This window comes from Erpetoichthys calabaricus, chromosome 1, assembly GCF_900747795.2.
Source record: "Erpetoichthys calabaricus chromosome 1, fErpCal1.3, whole genome shotgun sequence".
NCBI classification, from domain to species: domain Eukaryota; kingdom Metazoa; phylum Chordata; class Cladistia; order Polypteriformes; family Polypteridae; genus Erpetoichthys; species Erpetoichthys calabaricus.
In genome coordinates, this window is record NC_041394.2 from 116,252,507 (window position 1) to 116,277,668 (window position 25,162).

General features: G+C 37.7%; 1 protein-coding gene across 3 annotated transcripts in view; it reads left to right on the forward strand.

Moving 5' to 3' along the window:
• Window positions 1–23,098, forward strand: part of usp18 (ubiquitin specific peptidase 18) — a 52,390-nt gene extending 29,292 nt beyond the window's left edge. Inside the window, exons 6-11 of one of the 3 annotated variants that reach the window (XM_028805632.1) lie at window positions 1,377–1,511; window positions 2,008–2,103; window positions 6,665–6,835; window positions 10,097–10,222; window positions 16,951–17,009; window positions 22,564–23,098. In XM_028805632.1, the coding sequence (XP_028661465.1) occupies window positions 1,377–1,511; window positions 2,008–2,103; window positions 6,665–6,835; window positions 10,097–10,222; window positions 16,951–17,009; window positions 22,564–22,609 (633 nt within the window). In that variant the 3' untranslated portion in view covers window positions 22,610–23,098. Of the gene's footprint in view, window positions 1–1,376; window positions 1,512–2,007; window positions 2,104–6,664; window positions 6,836–9,773; window positions 9,851–10,096; window positions 10,225–16,950; window positions 17,010–22,563 lie in introns of those variants that run through there. The other 2 variants (XM_028805640.1, XM_051929589.1) reach the window with 2 other exon arrangements.
• Window positions 23,099–25,162: the final 2,064 nt, after the last annotated feature.

Genomic DNA, 25,162 nt, shown 5'->3' on the forward strand with positions numbered 1-25,162 from the left:
TTTATACGCTTTTTCTCAACCTTCATTGTCAAATAAAATACCACCTGTTAATGGTGTGCTTTTCTGCCTCCTTTTTGGACACTGCCATTTTTATTACCCAGAATCTGGACTCCTAATCTACAATCATATGTACCTATCATTGCGCGTCAGAGCCAAACCTCTTCAAATCAGGGGGTCTCAGACTCATCTCCTGAAGGGCCACAGCAGCTACGGGTGTTTGTTGCAGTCACTTACTAAATTATCAGCCTGTTGCTAAGGTGTCATATTTTGTTGCCTTTATTTTAACTGACTTACTTGTTTATATTCTAAAACCTAAATTGATTTTTTTCCTTTAGCTAACAGCCAGTTTACAATAAGAGCTGAGCTGCTTCCGCCTCTCCACAAGGGCAAAGGTATTCAAAATAGATTCAGGTTTTAACTGCCACCAGCTTTATAATTAGATGCTTTAACAATACGCGTCACATTATTTAATTATACCGCTTGGCAATGCAAAGTTTTTCACATTAAATGGTGACTCATGAGGGGTACGGATAAAATGAAAATCATAAATCCACCCTTATGTGACCCCAGCTCTAAATTATGATACAGTGAACAAGTGTTTGTAAGATAAAGTGATCTTTATATATTCATTTTATCTGGGAAAAAACATTATGACAGAACACAACTCAATAAACTAAATAACACAGCAAGTTCAGCAATATGCTTCAAATATAAGCCATAAAATTTAGCATTCAACCAAAACAGAGAAACCCATAAAATGATTCTTTGTACAGCAAAAAGGTGCAAGTAAAATAAAAAGCTTTTTGGATTACATTAATGAGTTCTAGCCAAGTTCTGAAAAAATTCTGAATAGATCTTTGCAAAGAAAATTTGAGTTTTTTTTTCCATTTTGGGATAATATAAAACACTGTGTTATAGGGGGTGGATTGTGATTCTTCCAGTTCTTACCAGCAATTTTTCGTAGCACACTTTGGTTCCCATCTGGCATTACTGTTAAAACATTGCATTGATTTCAAATCCAAGGTTATCAGAGAGATAAACAGATATTTGTTCTCAGAATGGCTTAAGTGTAGGATATTCCCAAAACATGTAAACAAACAACGCAGATGCTTGATGACAAAGCTGATAGGTTGGATCTCACAACATCAGGCCTAAAATTGGATCTAGCATTGGAAGGGACACCAATGTATCACAGGACACACTTACACACATTTAGCCCTGTTAATATATTTTGAATTAGCAGTCATCCTAACAGTCTTTAAAGTGTGGAAGAAAACCAGTCACCAGAAATACCAGGCATGGTGAGAGCACTGTAAATCAAGAGAAAAGACACAGTGCTGTAGTTGCTAATATTAAATCTTTGCTTCTTTTCTTAGGCTGAGGAAATTCTTCAGCTGTACAAAATCACTGTATTGGATTATCTGCAGTGTAACGTCTGCCAGAATATTAGCCAGAGCAACAGCTTCTTGTTAACTTTACTGCTGGACATCCAGGGCCCCTCAGCTACCTTGGTAAGTCACTTGAATGCTCTCTCTGAAAATTAAACAATAAGAAAAAAATGTGTTTCCGCCAACTTCGGTGGATTTCACCTTTCATGTAAGATTTTTTTAAATGGAATGTGCAGTGTCCAAGGATATCTGTGCTTTGATTTTGAATAGAAACATAAAATCATCCACACCATTGTGCACCAGCTCAAAAAAATATTCTGTAACACAAATTAGAGAAAGTCAGTGTGGTGTGTCCGTGTGCTTTCCTTTCCAAAACGGTGTGAGGAGTGACTGAAATTTGAGGGTGTCTGAAACTCTGCTGATAACTTAGCATTGGAACTTAAGCAGGAGAACTGTTTAATTTATAAATTAAGACATGACCCTTTTTGATGATCCCAAAGTGGACTAGCTGCAAAGTGATTCATGTCATTTATGGACTTTCCTGTCTCTTACGCCTGGTTTATCTCACCTCAGAGGATGCCTCCTTGTTATATATACTAATATATGTGCATTATTTCAGGAGAAGTCTATCAAATTGTTTTTTGATCCACAAGAAATATCTGGAAGGAGTCCACCTTTCTGTGATTTTTGCAAAGAAAAAAGACCAGGCAAAAAGGTATAATTTGCAGGAATTTGATTTATTTTACATGGATATTAATAGATCATTAGATTTCATAGAAACTGTATTTTGATTTCAAACATTTATATTTAGTTACTTTAGTACTTATGCACATTTTGTTTTTCAGTTCTTTATTATTCTCAACACTCTAAATCACATATAGAGTAGAAGAGAACATCAGGTGGTAACAGGGAACCATTCTCTATTGTAGGATACACTCACACAGTCCCTCTCACTCACACTCTGAGTTAGCATAAGTGTATCACCCTAGTGGAGACAGCACAACAACCTGTGCTGCTAGGATAAGTTCTGGACCCCACAATCCTGAACTGGAATATGTGAGATTAATAATGAAGATTTGATAGATTACATATTACAACAGGCTGATTGAAAGCTGCCAGCTAGCCTAACTTACAGAGCATGGAGGAAATTAGGATGTTAAAAGAAACTGAAGACTATATAAACAAATAGAGGCCAGGCCAGATATTGGGCCCCAGGAAGCTAAACAGACAACTTCTGCACTGCTGCCTTATCAATATGTAATCTATCAAATCTTCATTATTAAACTCACATATTCCAGTTCAGGATTGTTGGGTCCAGAACTTATCCTAGCAGCACAGGTTGTTGTGCTGTCTCCACTAGGGTGATACATTTACGAACACACTCATGCTAACTCAGTTTTGAGTCACCAACCAACCTAGCCATAATAAAATGAAAGCAATAATAACACATTACAGCTATAACAGACACACAGCAGACATACAGACTCCATAAATAAACAATGACTGGGTTGATATTTCAACACATGACTCCAGATTTGTAAGGTAGCAGTGCAAACCACAGTAATGCAGTGAGACCAAAACATCATGAACTTGGCCATCAAGCATAAACTTTGAAAATATAAATAAATTATAGTAAAGAATATAAAATTTAGGGCATAATTTCAGATCATAGATATTTCATATAAAGATTAAACTAACATTAAAGCTTGAGCAATGACTGATCATTGTTCAACGCACAGTTTAAGGCTGTGGATATCTATTAAAGTAAAGCTTATTTAGAAGATTATTAATATTTGGAATGAAGTAGTACCGAACTGGTTGCTTTTATCCTCAGAAACTTGAACCTATAACCTGATGTCAACTACTGGATTTACGAATATAGCATGTTATTTCTGTCTGACAGGATACACACCACAATGTTACAATTGCTTATTAGAAAGATTGAGAAAATGCACTGATTACAGGGCGTTGCCACTCCCACCACACGGCAAACCACCCGGAATGAGATCCGAGTACAGTCACGCAACGGGTGACACCTCAGCCCCACACTGAAAGTTTGGTCAAATTTGACTTTTGGGGCCTTGTTAATTTACTGCTCTAGTTTACAATTTAATTTACTCTATTTCAGTTGCTAGTATTAAGATTTTCAAACCAAGTCAGCAGAACCTAAGAAGTTAGGGCGTTCAATACAAAATGTATAAAAAAAAATAGACATAATGTAAGAAATCACATTAAAAAGACTCATCTTCCTTATACACTAGAACTGCAGTTGTCCATTTCTTTGCATTTTGGTTAAAAGTCCATTTTGAATTTATGATTGTCCCAAGATATTTATAAACTAACAACAATCTCTGCTACTTGGTCTTTGCACAGGTCTGCCAGTTTAAACTCGTACAAATTGTATTAATTATGAATAATTTTATTTGCATTCATGAACATAACTATAATTAAAGTGTATGTTTTCATCATGTCACATTTAAGTACAAAATTAAAAAGAAATAAAATTTTAAAAAATTAAATGAGGTATTGATGTATTCAATCTGCGGTGGGTTGGCACCCTGCCCGGGATTGGTTCCTGCCTTGTGCGCTGTGTTGGCTGGGACTGGCTCCAGCAGACCCCCGTGACCCTGTGTTCGGATTCAGCGGGTTGGACAATGGATGGATGGATGGATGTATTCAATATTGTTCTAAATCAATTGAACATGAAAATATTTAGTCAGTCTAATATTTTTAAACATACAGTGCATCCAGAAAGTATTCACAGCGCATCACTTTTTCCACATTTTGTTATGTTACAGCCTTATTCCAAAATGGATTAAATTCATTTTTTTCTTCAGAATTCTACACACAACACCCCATAATGACAACATGAAAAAAGTTTACTTGAGGTTTTTGCAAATTTATTAAAAATAAAAAAATTGAGAAAGCACATGTACATAAGTATTCACAGCCTTTGCCGTGAAGCTCGAAATTGAGCTCAGGTGCATCCTGTTTCCCCTGATCATCCTTGAGATGTTTGTGCAGCTTAATTGGAGTCCACCTGTAGTAAATTCAGTTGATTGGACATGATCTGGAAAGGCACACACCTGTCTATATAAGGTCCCACAGTTGACAGTTCATGTCAGAGCACAAACCAAGCATGAAGTCAAAGGAATTGTCTGTAGATCTCCGAGACAGGATTGTCTCGAGGCACATATCTGGGGGAGGGTACAGAAAAATTTCTGCTGCTTTGAAGGTCCCAATGAGCACAGTGGCCTCCATCATCTGTAAGTGGAAGAAGTTCGAAACCACCAGGACTCTTCCTAGAGCTGGCCGGCCATCTAAACTGAGCAATCGGGGGAGAAGGGCCTTAAGTCAGGGAGGTGACCAAGAACCCGATGGTCACTCTGTCAGAGCTCCAGAGGTCCTCTGTGGAGAGAGGTAAAACTTCCAGAAGGACAACCATCTCTGCAGCAATCCACCAATCAGGCCTGTATGGTACAGTGGCCAGACGGAAGCCACTCCTTAGTAAAAGGCACATGGCAGCCCACCTGGAGTTTGCCAAAAGGCACCTGAAGGACTCTCAGACCATGAGAAAGAAAATTCTTAGGTCTGATGAGACAAAGATTGAACTTTTTGGTGTGAATGCCAGGCGTCACGTTTGGAGGAAACCTGGCACCATCCCTACAGTGAAGCATGGTGGTGGCAGTATCATGCTGCTTTTCAGCGGCAGGAACTGGGAGACTAGTCAGGATAAAGGGAAAGATGACTGCAGCAATGTACAGAGACATCCTGGATGAAAACCTGCTCCAGAGTGCTCTTGACCTCAGACTGGGCCGACAGTTCATCTTTCAGCAGGACAATGACCCTAAGCACACAGCCAAGATATCAAAGGAGTGGCTTCAGGACAACTCTGTGAATGTCCTTGAGTGGCCCAGCCGAAGCCCAGACTTGAATCTGATTGAACATCTCTGGAGAGATCTTAAAATGGCTGTGCACCGACGCTTCCCATCCAACCTGATGGAGCTTGAGAGGTGCTGCAAAGAGGAATGGGCGAAACTGGCCAAGGATAGGTGTGCCAAGCTTGTGGCATCATATTCAACAAGACTTGAGGCTGTAATTGCTGCCAAAGGTGCATCGACAAAGAATTGAGCAAAGGCTGTGAATACTTATGTACATGTGATTTCTCAGTTTTTTTATTTTTAATAAATTGTAAAAACCTCAAGTAACCTTTTTTCACATTGTCATTATGGGGTGTTGTGTGCAGAATTCTGAGGAAAAAAATGAATTTAATCCATTTTGGAATAAGGCTGTAACATAACAAAAGGTGGAAAAAGTGATGCACTGTGAATACTTTCTGGATGCACTGTATATGTAACGAAAACCATAATATGTATTCATTGACTTACATATAACTTTTCTAGTTTCTGTCATGTCTTAGTTTTTTTGATCCAGACTTCATTTGGCAGCCCGTTGTTTGTGCACTTTTTCTGGTGCATCCCTATGAATCATGGTTCACCATCATACAGCCATCCCAGCAGTCCTGACAGAATCTTTCATCATGCTATTCACTCACTTCTGCAAGATTTGCAGGGAAAAATTCCAAATGTGAATCCAAAAAATGAACTTTGAAATTAATGTTGCAACCTGATTCCTTAATCTTAACTACAAAATTTTTCTTCAATTTCTTTAATATAATTTGGATCCTTGTTGTTATGTAAAAAAATGTAGAAATTACTTATTTGCATGATACCCAAGCCTTTTGTTTCACGTTATTCTTTGAACTATCACATTCTGCAAATCAGAAATCAGTTTTCTAATATAAGATCCTCTTCCAGTTTAACCTCAGACAAACCTGGAAACTTCAGGCACAAACATATCAGACAGGCTCCATCTTTTGACAGACTGCTTCAAGCTTAATATGAAGCAGTGGTAGCAGCACTTTACCTGGATCCAACAAGCTACCTCTGATAATGTCAATCTAACAATCATTTACTTTCAGTCTTCAACTTCCCTACCAATTTAAAGACTGGAATAAAAATTTTTAACAGGCCACTCTAAATGGAGATTGGGCTGGATCGTATTAAAGAGTTAAAGCTGATGAGAAGTCTACAAACAGGAGCCACACATGAGTCTTCACACAGTCTAAGTGGTTATACAATGGATGAAGCAAAGTAATAATGGCACCCTCTTTCCCTCTATTAGCCTGGAAGGCAAATTGAAATGGATATGCTGCCTGTTTTATTTATTACATTTCTAAAAATGTTCATTTTCTTAATTTTTTTTATCTTGTACAGGGCTTAAAATTGTTATCGTTGCCAAAGATTCTGTGCCTTCAAATTAAAAGGGCCTACTTTGAAAGACACCGTGGACTTCCCATCAAACTGAACTCTGAACTGGAATTTTCAGAAATGTTAGATTTGCAGCAAATCCTTCATGTGGATCATCTGGCAGAAAGCTTTCAAAAGGTGAACAAACATTCCAAACTCACAAACATTTTTTTAGTTAATATCTTCTATACAGTGAAAAGTCAAGCAAAATGACACCTTTTATTGGCTAACTAAAAAGATTACAATATGCAAGCTTTCGAGGCAATTCAGGACCCTTCTTCAGGCAAGATGTTATCAATCAGTGTATTTATAATATTTCTAATGCAAACAGAAACATGTTAGTGGTGATTTAATAACTTTGTTGGTTCTTGCTTAATATTTTTTCAGCCTTACTCCTTATTCGCTCAAGATACGCTCATTTAGAAAATGTTCTTCTTAATGATGCCACATGTATTTCAATTTTTTATCCTTTTTTTGAGAAACCATGTCTTAAATCAGCCTGATCCTGAGCCCTACATATAAGATGAGCTATACTAGTGGATGAATTACATAGCAACCATCAAGGCATGTAAATAAGACCAAAAATAACTTAACTGGAATGCACAAAACTAAGAAGGACTATATTTTAAAAATTGTGACTACTCACTTAATCATCAATAAAGTAAAATACATCCAAAGTTCAATTATGGATTCTATCTTAATTTTATTAAAACCTTATTTGCTGTGTACAGCATTAGCATGACTGGATGAACCTAAGAGATGTACAACCAGAGGCACATCAAGGAAAGAGAGCTATTAGGTTTGGAAAAATAAAGCTCTTGTAACTCATCCACAGAATTGGGAACCAGATTTTGAGATATGGATTTGGGTTGGGCCAGGGATTTAGGGACAGCCCTGCACTCGTGTCCTAATTTGGAATCCTGAGGTGGTTCATCGTGTTATGGGCATGGTAATGTGCTGCATCAGTGAATGTAAAGTTTTAAAACATCAGTCCATCCATCTATCCCTACATTCATCACATCATGCTATTGGTCAGCCAGAGCCCGTCTTCTTAATGGGATTCCTCAATTTGTGTACAGAACAACTGTTGTTGTAGAAGCAAAGCCCTTTAAGTTAATGTTAATGGTAAATTTACCTTAGTTTGCTTACATTTTAAACTTGAATATAATATAATATAATATAGCTTAACACAGACAATAGAAGATTCAGGTTAACCTCCTATAAGTTATAGAAAATGGAATGTTCATAATTTTAACCCTGTGTAGCCCTTAGATTGAAGGTAGACAGCTAGAAAGAAACATGAATTGTCAGACAGATAGGCATTACGGGTATATAGTTTTCTGACTGTTACATAGAATCCTTAATACTAGGGTGTTGTACCGTGTTAGCCATTATGAATGTAGAGAAAAGCCAAGCAAAATGACACCTTTTATTGGCTAACTAGAAAGATTACAATATGCAAGCTTTCGAGGCAACTCAGGCCCCTTCTTCAGGCAAGATGTAATCTTTTACATGTTTACATCTTGCCTGAAGAAGGGGCCTGAGTTGCCTCGAAAGCTTGCATATTGTAATCTTTCTAGTTAGCCAATAAAAGGTGTCATTTTGCTTGGCTTTTCTCTACATAGAATCCTTAAGATATTTTAACTTCAAGCAGGATACCATAAGTTTCTAATTTTTTCAGCTTTTGTGTGTATTATCTACATTTGTCTTTATTTTTTATATGAACTGTTTGCTTTGAACTTCACTAAAATCTTTAAATACAAAGACACTTGGACTGTGGAGTCTTTTTTGTATGGCAAGTCATACTAAGGCTGCAATACTCGTCTTATAGCTGCATTTAAACTATTTTGATATATTTGGAGACCTTTGACAAATGGAGCTACAGTCGTAGTTTTTTTTTTATTTTCTGAACTTTTCTATGCAGAAAAGAGTTAAGACACTGAGAGTGCTGAATATCTTCAGGAGGGTAGATAAAAAGTGAGGAGTAGGCAGGGATTAAGAGGTTAAGTGAGCAGGACTTGTGGTCATTGCATTGCAGGTCTTGTCCTGTCAAGCTACAGGCTGTGAATTGTAACTGCGATTAGGAGTGTATTAAATCTGAGACCACCAGGATGCAGTGTTTGTGAAGTCTCTGAATGTACTTTCAAAGGGCTCAGGTTTGGAATACAACAATCTGTTATATATAAATATAATTTGCATTTATATAGCACTTTTCTCACTACTCAAAGCGCTTAGCATTTGCAGGTTAAGGACCTTGCTCAAGGGCCCAACAGAGCAGAGTCCCCTTTGGCATTTACGGGATTCGAACTGGCAATCTTCTGATTGCCAGTGCAGATCCCTAGCCTCAGAGCCACCACTCCACCTTGTGATGGACACCTAGGCATCAACCTGCCCAAACCTCTACACATCACAAAAGCAAAGTACTTTATCAAAATAAATGAAGGTTTAATTTTAAATACCTCCAAAAAAGTATTTACACAAAGCACAAAACACTTGTCTTTCACTCTCTCCACAATATACTCTCTCTCACCACCTCACTGCCTTCCTCCAGTCGAGTGTTGCCCCTCTACCACCCAGCTCCAACTCGCCTGAATAAGGGAGTGCGGTCCCTTTTATTACAGACCTGGGAGTACTTCCGGTGCCAGGGCAATTGCCCGATGGAAGTACTTCCAGGTCACATGGAAGTCCATTATTAGAGTAGAGAGCTTGTTTCCCTGGAACGCCCTCTTGCGGCACCCCCGTGACCCCAGCAGGGCTGCCCTGCCAGACTACATTTCCCGGCATGCCCTGCTGGGTGTGGATATCTGGGACTGCTGCCATCTAGCGTGCTGAGGGAATAACAGTTCCATAGTGATCTCTCTACTTTTATAGGGGCTGTCCATCCATCTCTTCCTTCCGGGTCTGCTTCCTTTCCTGGCCGGGAGGTCCGTCCAGCCCATGTGGCATTTGTACTGTTATTTACTGAATTACTGACAGAATTGGTCGATTATCATTAGAGATTATGAAATTAGAAATATTGTCTTTTGCAATTAATTCTGTTTTGTCATTTGCTTTTTTATTCATTTAATGGTTTCAGAATCTTGGTGGCTCAATGGACAATAGCTCAGCAAGTTTCTGTGTCAGCGGATTTGCATTTCAGCATCTTTGATAATGGTATCCATCTCTCCTTCTCTTTCCCTTTGTCTTTTACTTTTCAATTTTCCTAGCATGATTTCATTCTCTAGAGAGCCTTCTTTTGTCATAATATGGGCATAACTTTTAGTTTTTTTTATAAAAAAAAATTGTACAAATTTATGTGCAGCTTGACAAGAAATGATTCCAGTATATTTTCCAAATCTACAATGTGTGCCTTAAAATATTAAAACATCTATTTGATCTGTAATATTTGTTTTTCTTTAGGAGAACTGCAAGTATGGCTTATATGCTGTAATAGTGCACTCTGGATCTCCCATATGTGGGCACTACATTGCTTATATAAAACTGGATAATGCCTGGTATTGTGCTAACGACTCTTCTGTATATAAGGTAGACAGTTTTCTCAGTTTAAAAGTGATATTCTAACACAACTGTACTTTTACCTCCTTTTCTGAGATTTTGTTGTTGTGTATTTTAACCAAAATGTTTTAACCAACCCCCATGTCGTTCTCTAGAACAGGACTGATTCGTCTTTTTGAAGGGCTTTGACTACTTAACATCCAAAAGTGATTTTCTTTAATTTTTAAATTACTGATAATGTTGTCTTCAGCACTCAGGTTTTATTTGTGTGTGTGTGTGTGTGTGTGTGTATGTGGCTGTGTGTGTACAAGCTGTGACCAGCAGGGACTGTAGCAACTCCATAAACCCAGTCATATCTACATAACACAGTCCTGGGTTCAAACACAAGACCCTCTTTTTTCAATACCTTCACCTTTCTCCAAATTCTGTTCTGCAGTAGTGCAACACAACAGTAAATCTCTTTCTTCCTTCCGTACCTCTCTTGAAGCCTCATCCACACTCTTCCCAACTCTGACTGCAGGAAACTTTACTTCTTTTACGTCAGACCCAGGAGCAGTTTCAGTGCCACAGCATTGTACAATGGAACTCCTTTAAATAGGATAAAATAGACCCTCACAGCTCCCTCTGGTGGTACCCAAACAACCCCAACAGGGCTGAACCATGGGACTGCAGCCTGCCCTGTACATATACAGTACCTTTGTGTGTCCCACCAGTGAGATGCTTACACAGTGTGTATGGGGAGAGAATCTTACTTTGGGAGGCAGACACCCCCAGTCCCTCCAACTTGGCCGGGACTAACATGACATTCACAATGCTTACCTACCTAACTTTGTGGATTTGTCTCCTGATGGATCTGTCCTTGAATATTCTTTTCTTTTAATCTGTATGAAACACGCATACTGAAAATTGGGCAACATAGCAGCAGGGCAAAAAAAAAAACTACCCCTCACTCCCAAACTCAAAATGCATTACATTGTGCATGTGTTTATTGTCGCTTTACTGCCCATTACTGTCAAACTTTCTAGCTTGCATTCACTGATGCTTTAAAGCATTTCAGCGTTTGTGATATTTCCCAACATGTCATTCGATTCCTGCAGTATTTTTACATTTCAGTTACTGGCTGGAAGATCGAATAAAGTTTTCTGAACTAAAGTTCTGAACACAATTAAAAAAATTTCAGGTATATTTTAGGGTTCCATCCCTGCCGACTTTATGATGACAGGGGTACATTCTAGCTGAAGAGGCTGCCACAGTTTAAATGTCATAAATCTATTGTCTGTATTGAGTTGGGTTGTATAAGGTTAAACAGTTTGGTATAACCACCATTTTGATCTTTGCTTATTTTTTTATGCTTTCCTATGACCAGTCAACCAAGTATGAAGCATTGGTTGGTCGGTGTTGGTGTCATTTGAGCTCAAATATTCCATCTGATAGTAATCTACATTATTACATACTTTATAAATACTGTGCATACTGTATATGATATGTTTACTTCAAACTTTTCATTAATAGTTTAACTAATTACATACCTCAGCACTCTTATTGGTTTTCTTGGAAACAGTGCCCTCCACTATTATTGGCACCCTTTGTAAAAATTAGCAAGAACGGTTAGAAAAAAAATCACTCTTGCTGAAGAACCGCCATCTGGAACTGAAAAAAATGAGAAACATCTGACTTTTAATTGAAACAAGTTCATTCAAAGAAAAACAAATCCCTCATCAACAAATTAATATTTTTAACAAAAACACATGTGCTACAATTGTTGGCACCCTTGGGAATGAATGTGAAACAATGTAAATGAAGCATGTTTCCCATTAAAATTTGACACTGTTAAGTTGATTGGAGTGTATAGGAACTTTCCAGCTGAAATCATTGACTTCCTGATTAACTGGGATACAAATGCGAGGAGACAAAGAACCAAATTTCCTTAGCCAACCATCATCATGACAAAGAATAAAGAACACTCAATCCAAATGAGGGAGAAATGTGTTACCCTTCATAACTCAGGGAATGGTTATAAAAAAAATAGCTACTTGCCTGATAATGGCATTATTACAGGCAATAATAAAAAGTGGTCATCACTGGTGGAAGAAAAAGTAACATCATGGGGTTATCAAGTCTCCAGAACCACTATCAGACAGCATCTCCATGCCAACAGATTATTTGGAAGGTATGCCAAAAGGAAGCCTTTTCTGTCAGTTATCCATAAACATAAGCAACTAGAGTTTGTAAAACTTTACTACAACTTTGACTGGAAATGTGTTCTATGGTCTGATGAAGCAAAAATTGAACTTTTTGGCAATAAACACACAAAGTGGGTTTGGTGTAAAAAGAAAGTAGGCTATAATGAAAAGAACCTTGTCCTAACAATATGGTTGAGGTTCTGTGATGTTATGGGGCAGTTTTTCCTCCAGAGGCCCTGGAAAAATTGTTAGGGTACATGGCATCATGGATTCCATGAAATATCAGGAGATTTTAAATCAAAAACTGGGTCGTCATTGAATCTTCCAGCAGGATAATGATCTGAAACACACATCCAAATCAACCCTGCAATGGTTAATACTATATCCCGACAGTGTTACACAGAAGATAAGCCACAGTCTAGATGACCAGGGCCACTTGGCCAGAACACCTTTTGGGATATGAAACAAAAGAACAGATTATATGAAAGAAAACCTGCACAGAAGCAGGGAGAGCAAAGCAGACCCCACTTAAACTATAACTAGGTACAAGATTTAAACTCAGGACAGTGGATTCATAAAGCACTGCACTTGTTACTACAGTACAGTGCTGTTGTTCTTAATGTCTGCATCACTTAAATCATATGTGCTTGGTTAAAAAAAGCCAGGAAAAGCAAAAAGTTATTTGTTTTGTTGTAGAGAAGCAACAGAAACATAGTGAATAGTTGGCATCTAGAAAGTCCCACAAAGCATTCCATGACCTACACCAACTTGCCTCACCCCACGCGGTCACACCCCAGACATTACAGGCAGACTGAAATACTTTGACCCAAAATGAGGAATTGGGTTTTAAAGTTCACAAATGTCATAAATTTCCCAAACTAAATGAGAATGCCCCGATAGAGAGCCCTATTGTAAAAATCTCTGGCTAGTGGAGACACATTCCAACATAAATCTATATAAATTGAGAATTCATTGAAAACATAAATCAAAAGAGCAAAAATATCAAAAAGACAAAACCATGAGTGAAATGATATGCCTAAAAAGATAGTCTAGGACAAACAAATCTGAGACAAAATCCAATAAGCAAAATCCAGTAACAGAAACAAAAGCCAAAACCGGCAAAAATAAAGAAAAACAATACTCACAAAATCTCTAACAACCTCAATGAACTGCTGCTGAGACCATCACCTCACTATAAAGGCTGGAGGTGGTCTTAGCAGTAGTGATTTCAGGGTAGCCCCACCTTTTGGTGTTCCACTGACAAAACACAAGGGATGAAGGAACATTTAAAGATATAATACTGTAAAAGCAACCTCAGGACAAGGATAGAGTTTTGGGGCACCGTGTGGCCAACCTGGTATAATACTCAATAGTTACACTTTAAGAAAATGTGTTTTTATGATGCTAAAACGAGTTGTCCCTACTTCTGTCTAAGGTTGAGTTCTCCGGATAGCAGCTCTTCTATATTTAAGGCTCTCTGGGGGTAAGAGGTGGGTCCAGGTGGACAATCTCCGAAGGTGACGTCAGAGGGGATGATGTCAATCATTCTTTCTGCAGAAGGAGAAGAAGAGAGGTCATTAGTACACAGTTCCACCTTCTGTCTTGGAGGAGAATTACCGTCTCCCAAGTCTTCAAGCTGTTCCCCATGCACATGTGTGTGACGATATGTAAATAATGAGCAATGAATAAACATAACAGTGAAATCAGAAAATATACAAAACATGAAGAATACTTCAAAAATAATTAAAAGGAAAATAAACACACAGCAGAGACTAAACCCAAGCTGCAACACAGCAAGAAGCTCTAATGATATTAATGACATTATTACTCTCTCAATGTAATGCTAACTTTAAAACGTGAAACACTTACATAAGGCTGATGGACATACATACTCTAAATAGTTAGTGATTTACACTCATAGAGGGGGCATTCTGAAAGACATACAGTGCGACTAGGCTAACTGTCTAAAGGTAATGCACTACTGACATTGGCGTAACTATAGGTAGTGCGGACAGGGCAGTTGCACCAGTGTCCACGGGGCTTGGAACCCACTGTGACTGCATGGTTGTTCTTTCGCAAGGCTTTATTTATTATTAACATACTTGCCTACTTGACATCGGAATGAAAAGGTTAATGATGTGATCATTCCCACAATTACATACAGTAACACTTAATAAGGACCAATGACTTTTAATGCAGCTTATATGCATGAGGTATCTCATTGATGGTGGTCATTTTTTATTTGGAATCGATTTAATTTCACATTTAATTTTTTGACTAGGGACCATCAAGTTCTACTTATGCCACTGAGTACTGATGACTTAATTCTTCTGCTTCACCAGCATCTAATTAGATCCAAGCAATCAATATGCCAATTAAGATCCTGTGACCACCTATTGCAGGCTTCCATACAGGATGTAGTCCACACTTTCAAACTTGGCATGCTGTTTACAGAGAGAAATCTGTTATTCAACTGTAATGCATTAAAAATAGAAATATTTGATAGCAACTCTAAACTGTTTGGTGCACATTTACATATTTTTTGTTAGTAAAGTAAGTGTTGTTTATTGTACAGTTAACAGTGGTATTATTTATAATTTCATCTGGTCTTTTTGTGTTGAATGCTCAAATTTAAACTTTTTAACATTGAGCAAGAGCAGTCTGAAAACATAATGATATAACATTCTCAAATTTAGTTGATTCAATTGATTGATATTAGGAGTGGCAAAGCTTGTCCTAGCAGCAGTAGGCACAAGGTACGATCCAATCGTGGACAGACTGTCAGTCCATCACAGGTCCCACTCATACACACACATTTGAGAATGATATTATGCCCCTAATTCATCTTGATATGGTGGGAATGTGCAGACTTCATGTAGAAAATGACTAGATATGAAAATCAAACCCTAGATGACAAGTCCGTGAGGTAGAAGTGTTCACAACTATTACACCTTAACATGAACATTATTTTATACATTATATTCTTAAATATTGAAAGTTAAATATTAGGTTTTTTTGACAAAGTAATTAGGCATGTATATATCTAAAATGCTAAGGTCAGTCCATCTGTCACTCAACTACTGGAGTTAGAACCTTGATGTTGGTCTTTAATTGAAAGCTTATGACCTAATATGTTCTGTAAATGCAAAAACATTTTAGGTATTGGCAACCTGTTGGCCATGACCTGTGGTCAAGTGTTTACAGCAAAGTGAAAAAGAAACCAAGTGATACCCACCTTAATAGAAGAAAGAAAAAGAACAGCAGCAAAATCTTCTGAGTGTCAAGCACATCACAGAAAGCAGTTAAATTATGAAGAATTAAAAAGAATAATACAAGATGCTGAAGCACATAGTCAAGTAAGCAGTAATCCTGAATATAGCCTGATATTTTCTGAAAATTCAAAACGTTTTAGGTCAATGCAACCAAGTGAAAACTTTATTGTAATAAAACCATGGCCCCATGTTCAGAATTCATTAGTGTTATTATTGTTTTTATTTATCATTGAACTTTATTAAACATACATAAAAGGAACAAAGTGACCTGTGGTTGTGTGATTACGGTGAAGTGACTGCAAAACCAAGTGATAACCACCACAATGGAAGAAAGCTTCTTCTCTGAGTGCTGAGCAAATGGCAGATGGTGATGAAGTAACGAAGAGCAAGAAACAATAATAACACAAGGCACTGTGCCATATGCAATAAGTAATCTTGAATACAGAGTAACTGAGCAGCAAACAAAAACGATGGCTCATAGGCATGTAAGACAAAGTCTGGGATATATAATACAAGAATGTCCATAGACAGAAATCTACGGTGACAATCAAAGGACTATGAAATTAATCTTGGTCTTAATTGAAAGCTTATGACCTGATATGTTCTGGAAATTTAAAAATTGTTTGGTAATAATTTGCCATAGGACTGTAGGTCTGGGTGTTTCACAAGTAACATATAACTCTAGAACTGCAAGTGCTCAGACTAAAAGTAGTTCTTATAGAAGTTCCAAGCTGATGCTCTCAGTTCACATTGTTCAGTACCACCACTCATTGTAACTTACTTTGAAAGCAAACAATATTTCAGATACTTAAATTGTTCCAGTTTATTCTTGCACAAATGTCAATAGATTCTGAAAAATAGACTGTTCTGTACAGGTAGAACCACTCATGTCACCACAGACAATGATACAAATGGCTATGGATGCTGATTTATCACTCTGCATGGACGTTCAGACCACTGTTGTCTCCTGTTTTGAATGTCCACTCACTCATATGCCATCTACTTTGGATCTTCAGAATGTGACAGTTTAAAAAATTTCCCTCCAGCCAACAAGCCAAGAATTAGAGTTTAATGTATTTCCAGTAAGCCAGAAAATTAAGTGATGGACATAGTTATACATTTGTGCACCACATTTTTTTAGTAACTTGGTAAATAATTAGAAATAAGCACCATTGTTCTGTTAAGAGTTAAATATTAAATATTTTTATGTCTTTGCAGCTGGGAAACATGTTGCATATGCAGTATTGATAGTGTCAAAGAAGAACTGCCAAAAAAATTGAGTTTACATTTTTTTCTCATATAGGTTCCCTGGAATGAAGTGGCAAAGACTTCTGGCTGTTCACCTAAATCATGTTATGCATTGTAAGTCAGAAAAATATCTTCTATAAGTTATAACCTTTGATAATGTGATAAACCAGTGCTGCATTTATCAAGTGTCTCAGAATTGCTCCTAGGAATTGCACTTTAAGTCTGACTAGGGAAAGAATTTGTCCTACCTCAGTAAGAGTAAAGCCTGATATTCTGAATGATTGTTTAACAATGAATGGTCCACAGCCATACTTTCAGAAGAATCACCTTTTAGTTAATATAGACACATTAAGAGCCTCGTAAAGTAACAGTTACTGAATGGCCAATTCTATATGTCATTTTCACTCTTCCTGTTCTCCCAATTTTCTTCAAGTGTTGAACAACATGCCATGTCCCTCTCCATGATCCTCCTTATCTATTGTGAAGGTCAGTTTATCCAAAGCCCAAGAGTATCTGCCTGCCTTCTCGAACCTTTCTAGGCTTGTAAAATGTAACACAAATGTTCCAGATGTTCATGGAATGCAGAGCTCAGTGTACCTCTCTGACATTTCGCTATCAATCACCCAGTATTATGCTGGCTACTACAATACAGTTTGCACCCATAACAACCAGTGTGTTGATACTGTGATATCGATTGCAATTCACAAATGCGAGCTCATCCATACTTGGGACAATGATCTATATGTGTGTGCCAATTTGCATGAATGCAGCCTGCTTTAATATTAACTCATGTGGAGTTGTGGGTAAATGTATAAATCTGTGTATTACCTCACTGTTGTAAGGGCATTCATACAATTTGGTTCAAAATTTGAGGAATGGTTGGTTGTGACATGCCCAAATCATCGCTATTGCAAAGCTGCATTTTCCTTTAGCCAAAAAATGATGGAGATGCGGAGATATAGCAATGATGTAATGTGATACGAATATTATTCTTTCTCTGTAAAATCGACATGTTTTTATGAATTCATTGTTATCCAGTGTTTCTAAAACATTCCACCTTTCTCAGGATGTGCGTGCCGATTTAAGAGTAGGACCAAATTTGCATCATTTTGAGGTTTTTCAGCACTTAGGACTGTTTCCCGACTCTGAGACACTGGGTAAATATTGGCACAGGCTTTGGAATGAACTCATTAATATTAAAGCTATTGTTCAGATGCCTACCACAATATAGTCAAAGTAAGTGGCATATATGATCAGATCTCATTTTACACATACACTGATAAGCCACAACATTCAAACCACTGACAGATGAAGTGAATAACATTGATTATCTAATTACAGTGGTATCTGTCAAGAGGTGGGATGAATATATTGAGAAGCAAGTGAACGGTCAAATTGTGATGGCTAGATGATGTGGTTAGAGAACCTCCAAAACAGCAGGTCTTGTGGGGTGTACCCAATATGCAGTGATTAGTACATTCCAAATATGATTCAAGGAAGAACCACCAGTGAAAGAGCGATAGGGTCATGGGTGCCCAACACTCATTGTTGTGCATGGGAAGCAAAGGCTAGCCTGGCTGGTCCTTCCACAAAAAAGCTACTATAGCACAAATTGCTGAAAAACATAATGCTGGCCAAGAGAAGAAGGTGTCAGAACACACAATGCATTGTGACTTGCTGTGTATGGGGCTGCTTACCCACAGACTGGGTAGAGTGCCCATTCTGACCCTTGTCCATTGCCAAAAGTGCCTATAATGGGCAATTAAGTGTCACAATGGGACCATGGAGCAATGGAAGGAGATGGCCCAGTTTGATGAATCATGTTATCTTTTTGATCACGTGGATGACCAGGTGTATGTGTGTCATTTTTCTGGGGAAGAGATAGCAGCATGATGCAATATGGAAAGAAGGCATGCCAAAGGAGGTAATGTAATGCTCTGAGCAGTGATCTGAAGAGAAACCTCAGGTCCTGGCATTCATGTGGATGTTACACGTATCACCTGTCTAAAGATTGTTGCAGACAATGTAGACCACTTCATGGCAATGGTATTCCCTGGTGGCAGTGGCCTCTTTCAGCAGGACAATGTGCTCTACCAAACTGCAAAAAATGTTCAGGAATGGTTTGAGGAACATGGCAAAGAGTTCAAGGCATTGGCTTGGTCCTCCATACTCTCCAGATCTCAGTCCAGTCGAGCAACTGTAGAATGTGCTGATAAAAGCAACTCCAGTTCATGGAGGCCCCAACTCTCAACTTTGAGGACTTAAAGGATCTGCTGCATACTGTATATCTTGATGATACAGTGGAACCTCGGTTCACGACCATAATTCGTTCCAAAACTCTGGTCGTAAACTGATTTGGTCATGAACCGAAGCAATTTCTCCCATAGGATTGTATGTAAATACAATTAATCCGTTCCAGACCGTATGAACTGTATGTAAATATATTTTGTTTAAAGATTTTTAAGCACACAGTTAATTACACCATAGAATGCACATCATAATAGTAAACTAAATATAAAAACATTGAATAACACTGAGAAAACCTTGAACAACTGAGAAAACTAACATTGCAAGAGTTCATACTAATAGCCTTACGACCCGATCGCTGTAAACACTTTTTTTTAATGAGTTTTAAGCACAGGGGGAAAAAAAGGGACATTTGAACAAATCCGAACTTTATTTAAAAGCCAACCATAAGCAACTAAGAAATTAACATTGCAGGAGTTCACGCTAATAGCCTTACGACCCGATCGCTGTAAACACTTTTTTTTTTTTAAATGAGTTTTAAGCACAGGGAAAAAAAGGAACATTTAAAAATCTGTAATTTAATAAATCACCAAGAAAAGTAACATTGCAACAAATCACGCTACGAACCACTCACTGTAAACACTTTTTTTTAATGTTTTAAGCACAGGGAAAAAAATGAACATTTGAAAAAAGAGAAAAGTAACATTGCAACAATTCACGCTACGAACCGAAAAATGAACATTTGAAAAATCCGTAATACAAAAACTAACCATAAACCACCAAGAAAACTAACCTTGCATGAGTCGAGTTCTGGCATGAAGTGAGGAGGAACTGGGTGGAGAACAATCCGGTCTTGTCGCAGTTGAAGACTTGGTGCGGGACTCCACTAATTTTGTGAAATTTTTCACTAATTCTTTTGCAGCTTCAGCGTCGGAACTAGCAGCCTCTCCATGCCTTACCACACTATGAATGCCACTTCTCTTGCGAAACTTTTCAAACCATCTTCTACTGGCTTTAAATTCCTCACTTTCGCCACTCGTAGAAGGATAGTTTTGTAGCAAATCACCATGAATCTTCCTGGCTTTCTCGCTTATGCTATCTCCTGCAAGTTGCTTCTCGTTCAGCCACACTAGAAACAGTTTTTCCACCTCTTCCAGCACTTGAGGCCTCTGCCTGATTAACGCTGTGACTCCTTTTGCAACATCAGCTGCTTTAATAGATTCTTTCTGCTTTAGAATAGTCGAAATCGTAGATGTTGACTTCTTGTACTCGGCGGCAAGATCAGTAACACGAACGCCACGCTCATACTTTTCAATAATTTCTTTCTTTACTTCAATTTCAATTTTCTGCAAAACTTTCTTCTCACCACTCTTCACTTGCTTAGAAGCCATGGTTAACTGCAAAAGCACATGAAATACTGTAGAGCACAAAGAGTTCACAGATAAAGCACGCACGTCTGACTGAGAACAATGAACAGGGAGAGGCTGAACACGTCCTTAAATACAGTAATCGGCACATACGAACTGGAAGGGAAATGAAAAAGAGCACAAAGAGTTCACAGCGAAAGCACACACGCACATGCAAGCACGCACGTCTGACCAAGAACAATGCAACACGTGCAGAAACCATCAGCGCGCACAAACCGAAAGGGAAACTGGCTTGTTCGTATACCGAGTCTGTGGTCATGAACCGAGGAAAAAGTTTGGCGAACGTTTTGGTCGTAAACCAATTTGTACGTGTACCGAGACATTTGTGAACCGATGTTCCACTGTATATACCACAGGACACCTTCAGAGGTCTTGTGGGGTCCATGCCTTGATGGGTCAGAGCTGTTTGATGGCACGAGGTAGACCTACAGAATATTAGGTTGGTGGTTTAAATGTTGTGGTTGATCAGTGTAAGTTCCATTCCTGCAGATTTTGTATTCAGTCCCTTGCACTGAAAAATTTCCATTAATGGGAAATCACCAATATTCATATTTCTGTATCACTTATATCACCATTCTTTAAAATCACAAAACAGAAAATTCAAACTAATGTTTGAACCTCAGGTACAATGGATTCAGAAAGTAACCATTAGACCATTTCACATTCTGCACACTTTTATTGTGTTTAAGATTTCATGTTAAATGGATTCATTTGCCATGTATGCCCATCAATCTGCTCTCAATAACCCATAATAATACAGTGGAAACATGTTTTCAGAAAGGTTTGCAAATTTTTTAAAAATAAAAAACTGAAGTCTGTCTTTATTGTGGCACTTCAACTTGTGATTAGGCACATCATGTTTGTTTTAATTATCCTTGAAATGTGTCTAGAAGTTAATTGGAGTCCATCTGCAATAAAATGAATTGCTTGGTCATCATTTAGAAAGTCACATACCTGTGTGTGTAAGGTCCCACAATTGACAATATGTTTTAGGACAAAAATACAACCATGAAGTCCAAGGAACTCTCTGTAGATCTCCACGATAAACTTGTGTGAGGCATAAATCAGAGTAGGGCTATAAAACTATTTTGAAAGTTTTGAGTGTTCCCAGGAGCACAGAAGCCTCAATAATTGTGAAATGGAAGACATTTTGAATCACCAGGACTCTTCTTAAAGCTGCCTGTCCAGCCAAATTGGGTAACTAGGAAAGAAGAGTGTTGGTCAGTAAGATGAACAAGAACCCAGTGGTCACTCTAACAGAGCTTCAAACATTCTTTGCTGAGATGGGTGAACTTGTCAGAAGGATGACCATCTTAAAAGCACTCTGCGGTAAAAGGCATATGAAAGTCCGCTTGGAATGCCAAATGGTATTTAAAGGACTTTGAGGGCACAAGATAAAAGATTCTTTGGTTTGAGGAGACAAAAATTTTACTCCAAATACTATGGCTGTTGAGGACCACAAACAACTCATCACCTGCCTAATGCTATTATTATGATGAAGCAAAGTGATGACAGGATCATTCTATGGGGATGCTTGTCAATGGTACATGCAACCTCACACTGGGGCCACGGATCAACTTTTAGCATGACCCTAAACATACAGCCAACACTATGTTAGTGACTTGGGGCTAAGTCACTGACTGTCCTTGAGTGGCTCAGTTAAAGCCCAGATGTACACCCCATAGAACATCTATGGAGAGACCTGGACATGGTAGTTTATAGATGCTCTCCTCCAAATTTAATAGAGCTTTCGAGTATCTGCCAAGAAGAATTGGATAAAAATATCCCAAATCCAGGTATGGAAAAGTAGACTCAAAGCTGTGATTGCTTCCAAAGAGGCTTCTGCAAGTACTAAATTAGGGTCTGAATATTTATATGAATGGTTTTGTCAATGAATATGCCACTTGAAGCTTTTATTTTACTCTGTGTTTCATGTTCCCATGTTTAACTGAGTTATGCACAGTTGTGACAGTATTGCTTGCTTTCTGTTTTAGCAGAGAAACTGCCTATATGCTACTGTACAGAAGAAGTGACACCTGAGTCTACGTTAAAGAGTGCCTGCCTCCTAGAAGAAAAAGTGAATTTGTGTTCCATTGTATTTAAGTTATAAACTTTAAATAAGTTGAAACATTTACCATTGTACTGGGGATTACAGAATCCTAACCACCTTTTTTCAATTTTTATAATGTCCCACACCAGGAAAGACATTATAGTTACTACAGGATCCCTTACATGGCTTCTTCTTCCAGCTCTCATAGGAAGATCACTACTTAATTATAATTTGAGATCTATGTATCAAAGTAATTGTTAATTTAAAGCAAATTTAATGTTTAATGAAATGTGGTGATTGTAATTTTGGAATATTGTTGTTTTACTGCTTGCTTTTAAATGCAGTTTGTCTGTGTTTAATATTCTTTAATATAATTGGACATATTAAGAAATGTGACAAGTAAAATGTGTAGAAAAATGGAATACAATTTTTTAATTTAATTGTATTTTTGATATATTAAAATGGTAAATGAAGATGTACTCAATGTTATTTCTCTATTTTTTTAATATTTCTGTTTTTTTTGGCTTTGACTTTGACTATTGTTTTTGTGATCTTTTGTTATACTTCTTCATAAATAGGCTCACGTGTCTGCTGTTTAGTAGCAGTTTTGTGAAGCCAAAGGAGCAATAAAACTATGGAGATGTTAAGCAAGGAAGTTATCGGGCAGTGGGAGGAAGATCCCCAGTAACTGGCTCAGTGAATCTACCTTCTGGGACTGTGGTCCTTGTGTTTAGGACTTAGAGGGTGCTACAACAAGGATGGAGTTTGAGGGGTGGTTTGGGGTCATAAGAAAATAAGAAATTGGACAAATAAGAAAAGATCATTCAGTCCTTCAAGCTTGTTTATTTATTTAATAGCTACACTTTCCCATCTCATCCAGATACGTCTTAAAGGTAACAGAGCAAATATTTAAAGTAAATCTTATTTTTTACCTGCTTGCCATGACTTCTGTCCTGCTGGATCATCTAGGTTGGCACCCCAGACTTGGTTTACTGCCAGACATGTTTTACACAACTGTGCACCATGTTGCCCTCCAGCCCCTACATCTAATTCTGATTTAGTAAAGTTAAAGTATTCCTTACTCATTGGCCATGTTGCTGGTTACAGCATTACATACAGTATCCTGTCCAGAAAACTATGGAAAATAATGTCACTTTGGCTTCAGCCCCCTACTCGTTCACTACTCGTTAGAATTTTTTTACACTCTCTACTATTTAGCTGAAATAATAATAATAAAAAAAAAATACATATGTAAGAAGAGCAGCATTTGGTTTTCCAGGAGGAGTGGGAAGAAGAGATTTCCTTCATACCTAGCAGAGGTAGTAAATCTATCACTACAACGTGACCGTTCTATTCTTCAGTGCAAGAGTTCTAATTCTATCCATCCATCATGTCAGTTTAGCAGGCAACTTTCCTATTAGTTGGACTCTTAAAAAATGCAAATTTAAGAGGCTGAAGCAACAAAGAAACATGTTGGAATAAGTGAAGAAAACTGCAACTGTCTTGTATCAAATTTTTGTATGAATTTATAAAATGAATGAAACTGTAGTATACAGAGGTTGCAAGATGGTAAAGGAGTGCTTAGTTGTGGTGTGCTACTTTTTCTCCAACAAAAGGGACTGGTAACAAAAATGAAAAAACACTGCAAGTGTCAGATTTCAGTGTAGGCAGAATGGTATTAAATGTACCTAGACACATAGCAGCAGAGAGTATAAAATGGACAAGCTTTTAACTGCTGTATTTATTAGCATTGTAATGATCAAATGTCTGTATATGAATAATTGTCCTAAAATATTCGTATAAATAAATGCCATCAGTAATTACTTTGAAACTGCAGGTACACATGTCGTAAATGTAGGAAGGATGGTCCTTGCATGTGTATGAACTGTTAACATTTGAATGTGATGATTGTATATACTGTAGCGCTAAACTGACCTCTCTGTACTATTGTTGCGTCTGCATGTCCTGGAGTACAAAACAAACAGCACCATGTGGGGACTGGCAAGATCGGGGAAAAAAACATGCAGTGTTATGCGAATGAATATGAATAATATGAATAATTTTGCATCCGTGCCATAAAGTTTTCCGAAATGTACTATACAGGTCATAAAATGAATAATTCCAAATATCATATATAACTGTCTCTGTTTTTTTTTTTTTTTTTTTTTTTTTTGACATCATAGACCATAAGGCGCATACTAATTCAGCGTGAGCAGGAACACTCAATAAAACTGAATTTAAAAAAAAAATCAAGTGACTGTGAGATACGAAGCAGGCAGATTCACCAGCGTTTGTGTGTCAGCTTTTATCCCTCCAGATCAGAGAATGTCAGTTCCATTGCCTCAAAAACACCACTCACATCTATAGTTACTCCCAGTTTCAAATAAAAACTAACAGCATCAGATCCCTGAGGCGGTAGTATGTATCGTGTCGTGACTGAGAGAATAAAAGTGAAAAAACATGGTATCTTTTACAAGTCCTATAAATGTACACCATCTGTTACAGACGCAAACCAAATGTATGTGTGTACTGTATAATATTAA